This window comes from Topomyia yanbarensis, chromosome 1, assembly GCF_030247195.1.
Source record: "Topomyia yanbarensis strain Yona2022 chromosome 1, ASM3024719v1, whole genome shotgun sequence".
NCBI classification, from domain to species: Eukaryota; Metazoa; Arthropoda; class Insecta; order Diptera; family Culicidae; genus Topomyia; species Topomyia yanbarensis.
In genome coordinates this window covers 43,054,967-43,064,909 of record NC_080670.1, presented here as the reverse complement: position 1 = coordinate 43,064,909, position 9,943 = coordinate 43,054,967, and the positions used below count along the sequence as shown (strand labels likewise).

The following is a 9,943-nucleotide window of genomic DNA, read 5'->3' as shown; positions in this document are numbered from 1 at the left end:
TTACGTCTCACGTTGGGCAATTCGGCACAATGCTAGATCAGCATCGCGTAGATCAGGTGTGGAAAGAGACTCAAACGGCTCTGGTTTGGTCTTCTGGACGGCAGCTCGTAGAGAGCGAAAATATCGCATCCAATACGCGATGGAACGTCGTAGCTTCGTAAAGCTGGAGTAGCGACTGAAAAGTCGAGCGGAGAAAGATGGTTCGGCAACCGCTATCGACATCATGGCGACGTTGCCTTTGATCTCTGGCATTGTGGACAAATCGCACGCTGGCAGCACAGTGCGTGGCCAGTGGTGTGATGAAACCGATAGCCATTGCGGTCCTATCCACCAAAACTCGAGGTTCACGATATCGGCCGGATTGACACCTCGGGATATAAGGTCTGCAGGGTTGGATTCTCCGGGAACGTGCTGCCAGGAGCAAGATCCGGTAGTGGATTGTATTGTGGACACTCGGTTTGCCACGAACGTTTTCCAGCGCGATGGGCACGATTGCAGCCAGTAGAGGACTATCGTCGAATCAACCCAGAAGAACACTTCGCACGCTGTCTTAAGGGACTTCATCACCTTCTCATATAGACTAGCCGACAACACGGCGGCACATAACTCTAGGCGCGCAATCGATTGGTAGGTGGCTAACGGTGCGACCTTGGATTTTGACGTTAGCAGCTGAACACGAATTCTTGCAGCGGATTCAGACCGGACGTAGCAGCATGCGCCATATGCCTTCTCTGAAGCATCGGAGAAAAAATGGAGCTGGATGGTTTCGGTCTTGACCTGCGACACGAATCTGGGAATGCGGATTGTGGAGATTGCGTCTAGCGTACCATGGAACTCCTTCCATTCGCCTTGGAAATGCGGAGGTAGCGGACGATCCCACTCGTAGGAATCTCCTGCGTCGGTCTTCAATGCCCACAGACGCTGCATGAACAGTTTCGCTACGGTGATTGTCGGGCCAACTAGTCCTAGTGGGTCGAAGATCTGCGCAATGTAGGACATGACCTTCCTTTTGGTCAGAACGGGTGCTGGTAGAGGCAACTGGACCTTGAAGCGCATCGTATCAGACTTAGGCTCCCACACGAGTCCTAGGGTGGATACGGATTGTTCGTCCTGAAGATCATGCAGTGGCAGTAGAGCGAGATCTTCTTGCGGGACTTGCGCAAGGACTTCGGAGGAATTGGATGCCCACTTCTTTAACGGAAGGCCAGCTGACGTAAGCATGGCGGAAACTTCTTGGCGAAGGCGGATTGCGGATTGGACATCGTCAGCTCCCGATAAAAAGTCATCGACGTAAAAATCCTGTTTCACAGCATCTGCGGAGGCGGGATACTTGTCGCCTTCGTCCTGTGCAACTTGTAGGAGGGTGCGAGTTGCTAGGAATGGCGCGGATGCAAACCCGTACGTAACGGTTTGGAGCTCGTACGCTATGAGCGGATCGTCGCGGTTGGAACGCCAGAGAATGCGTTGAAGTGGTCGGTCTTCGGGATGCAGCTGAATCTGTCGGTACATCTTCTCGATGTCGGCTACAATGGCAATCGGGTGTGTGCGGAACCTCATGACGATAGATAACAGGTCTTCCTGGACGACAGGTCCAATGAGCTGCTTATTGTTGACGGAAAATCCTGACGATGTTTTGCACGATGCGTCGAAAACAACTCGGACCTTCGTGGTTGTGCTGGATTCTTTGAACACAGGGTGGTGCGGGAGGTAGCAGTGCGGGTTCGCATCGTCTACTGGATCGACGAGCTTCTTCATGTGCGCCATTCGTGCGTATTCGTCCATGAACTTGCAGTATGCATCCTTGGTGGGTGGATCACGCTCTAGTCGCTTCTCAAGGCTCAGAAAACGACGTTCGGCGATGGCTCTGGATTCGCCGAGGTTGACTAGCGGATCACGGGTGAGTGGCAAACGAACGAGATAACGACCGGACGAATCGCGAGTGGTGGTAGTAGCGTAAAGTTCTTCACACTGTTTTTCTTCTACGGAATACACAGAACACGGCTCAACAGCTTCTAGTTCCCAGAACTTCTGTAACGCTTGTTCTAAGCTGCGATCGACAGTGGTTAGATGACAGACGCGGGGAATAGTGGGATGATTGATGGATATCTTCCCGGAAACAGTCCATCCGAACACCGTCTCTATTAGCAGCGGTAATCCCTCTCCCAGGGAACGCTTGCTGCCAGGATGCAGCTCATGGTACGCTTCACCACCGACAACCATGTCAATGTCGGATGGGATATGGAATCTGGGGTCTGCCAACGACAACTTGGGAAGATTCCACGCGGAAATGTCGACCGGAACGGTCGGAAGGTTGACCGTCGGTCTCTTGAGGATCAGGAACTCAAGCTTGGTAGAGTACGGTGTCGACTTCGACTGGATCATAGCAGTCAATTGGCACTTAATCTGCTTGGTGGCTTCACCTATACCAGCTACTGCGATATCCACCTTGGTGCGATGAAGGTTCAGGGAATTTGCAAGCTTCTTGGTGATGAAGTTGCACATGGATCCGGAATCTAGAAGTGCGCGTGCGGGGACCTTCTTGCCATTCTGATCTACGACGAAGAGGGAAACAGTTTCCAGTAAAACTGTACTGTGCTCAGCCTGAACCGATAGGCTTACTTGGCTGTTCGGCTTCACCGAGGTGGAAGGGTCAGCGATGGCGGACGTCGAGGGAATCGGCTGACTTTCCTCGATAATACGAGTCGATAGCATCTTCGGCGGTTCTGACTCGTGCAGCAGGGAGTGGTGTTTTTCGTGACAGTAACGGCAAGAGAACTTGGAGGTACAATTCCTGGCTTGGTGTCCAGTACGGAAACAATTCCAGCATAAGCGCTTTTGGGAAACCAGCTCACGGCGCTGGCGGACGGACACCTCGGAAAATGCAGGACATTGGAAGAGGAAATGCTTGTCTGGACAAGCGAGGCACGACGGAGCACTGTAGTTCGGTTCAACGGTAGCTGCCTTGTACGCCACCTTGAACGGCTTTGGGGTTGGAATCGGACCGGCCACCTTGGCTGTAACCGGTTGTTGGGACCGATATTGCAGGTCAGTTACGACAGATGTCAGCATTCGGGCACGCTGGTAGAGGAACTCGATCAGCATATCATAGGTAACGTCGTCGTTATTGCTGGTTTTCTCCTCCCAAGCACGTAGCGTAGTTGGATCCAACTTGTAGGAAAGGAGATTGACCAACGGGGTGTCCCAATAATGGACTGGCTCGCCTAACTTTGCCAAAGCCCGCACATGCCGATGGAAATCGTCAGCCAATCCTTGGATTTCTGGAGGGTTTTCTCGCTTGACCGGTGGGAGGTCGTACAATGCTCGGAAGAGCTGACGCTTCAGGAATCGCTTGTTGTCATACCGCTTTAGCAATGCTTCCCAAGTCGATGCGTAGTTGTCCGCTTCAATGTCTACGGACTCGAAAGGTTTCCGGGCTTCTCCCTCCAGCGACTGCAGCAAGTACTGCAGCTTCGCAACCGTCGGAATATCTGCATTGCTGTGGATCATCGACGTATACGTGTCACGGAAAGCGAGCCAACGTGAGAAGTCACCGCTAAACTTGGGAAGGTCGATCTTAGGTAATCGTAGATGAAACGAGGACGAAGCATGGGCAGGTGCCGCCATAGTGCTGTTCAGCATGGTTGGGTTGAGGTCCGCAGCACGATTGGACAGCAGAAATCCTTTGACCGTACAATAACGCGTCTCGAAATCCATTCTCTCTTGCAGATGGGTATCCAACATCTCCGGTTTATCGTACAACTCGATCTGTCCTTGTACCTCCAGGTACTCCTTGTAGATCCGGTCCAGTGAATCAAGGCGAATTGGAATTTGGCACGCATCCCGATCGCAATCGAAATTCTCCGCGAACTTTTCCACTGCCTTCTGCACTACAAGAATCCCTTTCCGCTGGATCACGTACTCTGACAGCTTCTTTTCTGTCTTGGTTGCCATTATTGTACCACTTCACTGGTCTTCACTACCACCACTTCAAATATCGGAAACGAAAAAAAACGGTACAAATCGAAAAATCGGACTCCTTCCCGGCGCGGGTACCGTTCCTACACGACACGGAATCGAAAATGGCACAATTCGAACGAAAAAATCCTTCCCGTCGCGATATGCCAATTTTTCGCGGAACGACCGAGAATGATACGCAAATCGAACGAAATTATCCTTCCCGACGCGAGCGTACCAATCTACGTGAATTTGCCACTCTCCACCACCTCAGCAAAAAACATGCAAATTTTCTCGCAAACAGAAAATTATCAAAAAATCCTGTTCCGAGTTGGCGCAAATCAGCTGCGATGACAAAAGTTCACAATGAACTGCAGAGATAGCGTCCAAAATGGCCTTAACGGTAGGCACCTTCGGGGCTGGGACGGGCAGTATCTTTGCCGTAGCGTCGCGTCAGCAGCAATTTGTAATGGCGTACTCACCGTACCGATCCTTTCTGGTTGGGGTTTCCTCCGTATCCGGCTCGAAGGACCAAATGTTGGGGCGACTTACGTTGGTGGTTCCGTATTCGGAGGATTTTCTTCCGTCTATCTCCTGAGACGGCCCAGTTGATCGTCGATGAGCCGCAAATTAACAGCTGACTCCGCGCACTATTTATCTTTGTCGTCACACCTTTCGCTTCTTCACAGGGTTTTGCCACGCAGATTTTTTCACTCACAAATTAATTTCTTCGCTAGCAAACTATCTACTAGCTAGCAATAATCGTCACTGCTTTCGGGGTTTATTGTGGGGAAAATGTTCGCAGTAGTCTATAATTCATCAAATTATCACTCGCGACGACGGACTTATATTTGGTGTACACACGCACTGTACTGACTCGACCGGGATATTGTTTTCGACTGTCGCTGGGTTTTACGCATTCCGTCTTCCACAGCTGACCCGTATATCATGATCGCTTGGTTGTATTGTGCGATCACTGTTTGGTGCACTCTCGTTCTGCGATCGCTCATTATGATGATCGGTAAACATAGTGGATTCGTAGTGTGGTTCATCAATTTGGTTTGGGGTTTTTGGTGGTAGTTTTTTTTGCATTTAATTAGGTTTGATTCAATATGGTTTATAATTAAAAGTTTAGATTTAATTCATTTAGGTTTAGATTAATTTAAATTTAGGCTTAGTTTAGGTAGTTCTTTTTAATTTAAGTTCACGCATCAACAGAATCCAAAAACTTTCCGTTTCAAACCTTTCATAGTGTTATTGGACTCTACAACATTTCGATATTTTTCGATAACTTTGAAAAAAAATTTTACTCATTCCGAATATACTCATATTATTGGGATTACAGATGATATATCTAACTCGGAAGTCGCAATCTTCGATTTTGAAATGGCTTCCGACATCGATATCCGTCATTTACTCATCAGTCCCATTCTGAAAATACACACAGTTTTGATGTTATAGAGAATTCATCAAAACCAGTAGCAGCCATCTCGGATTTCAAAATGGCTTCAGGCATCGATTTTAGTCATCTACTCATCAACCCAAGTCCAAGCTTTTAATAGTAACCGTTAGCTATGAATGTGTTTAATTGTATATAACCCCATAGTGTACTGTACGTATGCAAACTTCTTTATTAATTTTTTTCGCAAAAATGTGGTCGTTGTTTCGAATTTAGCTCGAAAAAAAATTTACGTGAACCGAACATTGTGTTAAAGGAGTTCGTAAATGGAAGCTTCAGTGTGCTGCCTTTTGGTGTAAAACGAAACGTCCAGTAATCCGCATTCGGTTAACTGGAATCATAGATGAATAGTCTATGTATAGTTCATGTATTTTATACTAATTGAAGTTGAAAAAGAAAGATAATTAATTTGTATTGTGTATTCTACTTTGACTAAATTCTGATCGTGACACCCTTTACTGCACCATAATTGAGCAATCAAACAGAATAACATTAACGGAACAAATAAGTCACAATTTCTTTCATTCGTTACCGAAAAGTTGGGTGTCACATCACGAAAAGTTCATTAAAATTATCCTCACAGTGGAAAATTGTTATAGCCAGGGCTGCTGCTGGTGACGCACTAAGTTGGTGGGTAGTTTCTATCACTACTAGCCATGCAGTACCAGAGTGAAGCTAGCTCGCGACGTGTCAGGATCTGCTTTATTGCAAAACTTTACCAATTAAGTTCCTTTGTTTTTTATCACCCTTATGCTTTTTGTTACACACATTTTTTACTTCCCTTGCATTGAGATCTAAATGGTGTTTTTTCTATAATCTTACTGTTCTCTTATCAGTAAGAACAACTACTTTCCCTAATAACATTCATATTTTTGTTAGTTGATTGAAAGCATCTATAGTACTATGTGGTTGAACATGATTTGTAATCTCATGAAATGCTATCAGAACGAAAAACACCATCATAAACATTTCAAGCAAGGTTCATAATTTCTTTTTTTTTTTTGATTATAGAGATTTCAACCTTAAGGTTATTCCTCTTTTTTGAGTTAGAAAAATGTCTTCAGAAAAATCTCTAGCCTTACGAGCGGGATTAGGAATTGAACCCAGGTGAGCTACGTACAAGGCAATCGATTTACCAAATACGCTATGCTCGCCCTTTAAACTAATGTTACTAAACATAACTTTCCATAAATTACCTCACAAAGTATGAGAAAGCCTGTCATCGTACTACTATGTGGCTCGAACCGGATATCCGACACTGCTTTCAGGCGACTCACGGTTGATTGCAATGTTGCCTTCGCTCTAGCTGATGGTATTAACTCACCCTAGACTTGCAACTAACTGCAACTGATTCGTTTGTGCGCATTAGTACATATTTCCTTTTAAAACGAGAGCTGCAAAGGCTTCCAAGCAGCTCACCCGACCAACTATCAAAGGGCACTGTGAAACCAGAATTGGAGAGGGAAAATACTTTTTACAACTGAGATAATTTTCATTCCGTTATGATTGCGACGAGACTAGCAACCTCAAACTGAAATGCTATGTAACAAGTGGACTAAAAAATTAAACCTTTTAGCTTTCTGGTAAAAAAGCGATATGCAGTCAGTTCAAAAGTTGACTCTTTTTCAGTTTAGATCTTTGTTGATAGGACTAAAGATACCTTTTGTTTGTTTACTATCAACTTTTCTGGTAGGGCCCAAAATCCTGTAACTTCTGTTTAAACGAAATCTTCTCTGTATGGGTGTGCAATGCAACCTGTGCATATTATTGAAGGAGAAATTCAGTTGGAATGTTAGTTCAAATTTCAGTCCTGTCTTTTTTATTTAAAAAAAAACTAATAACGAATGTACATATTTTTAACAATACTTTTGGTATCGTATCAAATATGATATGCTCCAGAGACTCCACAAGAATTAAAAACAGTTATAAAGGGAACTGATATATTTAAAGGGGCTAAACAATTAGTTTACTAGGACTGTTATAAACCAACATGTATAACCAACGTTTATAATTACACAGCATCATAGTACCATTCCAATTGCTCATTGTTTAGTACACAACAATAGACCTTTCTCGTCCGACCTAACCCCCTTTTTTCTTATTTTTGGTGGAAAGATTACACTTTTTTAAGAATATCTCCGTTAAAGTAAGACTTTTAAGAGCTATCGTGATTTTTTAATGATTTTTTAAAATTTGAAAATTGCAAGAATGTTGAATATTTTTTTCACCATAGCAAGAATGGTGGGACTCAAAATGTGTGTTTGGGCAGCACTGTTTTGTAAATTCCCGATTGAGTTCTTGGCAACGCGGTAAATGAAGTGGTGAGTCGCGATGCAAAATTCATTGGTAATGTAAACAAACTAAAGTGAACCTCTCGCTGTAGAATATTGTGTGATGAAAAAGTTTAACCTCACTTTTTTGACAGTTTAGAGAGCTTGTTTACATGGGCTTGGATTTTTTTTTTATTCGATCGTAGTATGAAAAATTTCGGTTCGCTGTTAAATGTTAACACCTTGTAAACAAGCGCGCTCAGCTGTCATTTTTTATTTGATGTCGTCTTCATGTAATGTTCCGTAAAATATAAGATTTTGACTTCTAAACGATTCTTTGAAGCAAATACAGATATGCTAAGATGGAATGCTCCGACGATTTTTCTAGGACACGTTTTACACAACCCAGTATACCAGTAAGGCACAACGTCAAAGTGACAGTGTACTTTGATGGAATATTGCTAAAACTGGTTATCCTGTAATATTTATTTTTAATTTTCTGACGCTTTCATATGTTATGATCATTTGTTGATGGCGCCTGTGGTTGAGTGGTAAGCGTGACCGCCACTCATTCCAATTTGCCTGGGTTCAATTCCATCCGACGTCGTTGACATTTTTCTGAGGTGAAAAAATCTGTGGTCACGTCTTCCTTCGGAAGGGAAGTAAAGCCGTTAGTCCCCGGTCTATGAGTTTGGTGGATCGATGTCTAGTCCAGATAGTGAAGTCACCTCTCTGGCGTCAGTAAAGAAGAAGTGATCCAACTTCTATACTCTTACAAAAATATCCTCCTCCTGTAATACTTGTGGAGTACGCAGTAGTATATACGGCCTCTAGCAAAAGCAAGTATCGGACTAACCATTCCTTCACTTTCCTTCACGATCTACGTTCGGGCCTGGCCGGCACCGGTATTGATCAATAAACACTTTAGGATTATGAGGAGTTGCACATTAACAGATGTTTTGCTACTCCCAAGCATAATTATCGATAACGGAGTAGCAGCCAGGGGTGTTCGCACAAGCTCATACGTTATGATTATTTGCTTGAAGATAGTGAAATCTTTGAACAAATGCCGCTGTTGAAGCGCCTTTTAATAGTGTTCGATGTTCAGTAGCACCGCAGTCATACCTTGTACCCAGCAACTTAGTTTTCATCGTTGTTGATTGAACCTAGTTTTCAAAACTATTCCGATTAATCCGGGTGTTCCGAATTATTCAGGTTGTTCAATCATTGGTCGCCAGTTGCCTGTCTCATTGCACTCCCACCGCCTGCGCAGCTGTTTTGGCCGTGATTGCAAATAACTTTTATCTTATTTAGATTAGATAATTGCATTATATAAAATATCAAGCAATGCTTTGAATTCGCACAAAGTTATAAAGTCACCGAGCAGTCATTGAGAGGAAAACAATTTAGAGATGGCAGTCCAGATTTTCTTAGGAGTGGGATAGAAACTTCGAATTAGTTTGAATTTCTACACCCAAAACGTACCCGGTAAGATTCGCTTACATTAATGCAATAAATACGAGCAAAAATTGCAAGCGTTCTGGTAATGTGCGAAAATTGCAAGAAGCTTCCTTGCATGCAATGCAAGAAACAGAAAAAACGAATTTTGCCTATGTATTAGCGATGTATGTGTATAGGTGACCAATATGCGTTATAAAAAAAGACTGTTGGCATTGAAACATGAACCCCGCACAAACAGATCGCTAAGCAATACTTTATCCACCCAACCATACTACCAGATAGTAATAAGTGGATAAAAGTCATATATAAACACTTGGATGATTTTACGATTAATGAAAAAAGTGAAACACCCCCCCAGATTTGAACTCAGGCTCTTGCGCATCGTAGCTCTAACTATAAGTACTGATCTGTTCTTACACGTAAGAACAGGACGTTAAAACTCGTACAATTGTCACATCCGCCATTTGATGCCGTCTCGTGTGTAATGAATAAACCACAAAACTGCGTTTGATGATGTTGGTGAGGAATGAATAAAAAGTAGACGGAAAATAAAAACTCGCCATGCGTTGCTATACCAACCAGCATAGGCACGTGAATGTGGTGATAATCCTTTGACAGTGTGTTGAAGAAAAGTATGTACGTATAGAGAGAGAGAGATGAAGTGGTTTTATCTGCTTGCAACAATTGCCAGCGGCTTTCACTGCAAAATTGCAAGCGATGCTAACATTATTTGCAAGTGATTGTCGCTTGCAATTATTGCAAGAGATTTTTGTTTTGGGTGTAGAAATATCTTTGCTTT

The 9,943-nt window shown here is 43.9% G+C and overlaps 1 protein-coding gene across 1 annotated transcript; it reads right to left on the bottom strand.

Moving 5' to 3' along the window:
- LOC131695116 (uncharacterized) lies at positions 1 to 3,951 on the bottom strand. Its single transcript, XM_058983637.1, has one exon. The coding sequence runs from the start codon at positions 3,949 to 3,951 to the stop codon at positions 1 to 3; it is 3,951 nt and encodes a 1,316-aa protein (XP_058839620.1).
- Between the last annotated feature and the right edge of the window lie 5,992 nt (positions 3,952 to 9,943).

Bases quoted from the DNA above. Each gene is read 5' to 3' on its own strand.
- LOC131695116 (XM_058983637.1), bottom strand. From the start codon at position 3,951: ATGGCAACCAAGACAGAAAAGAAGCTGTCAGAGTACGTGATCCAGCGG.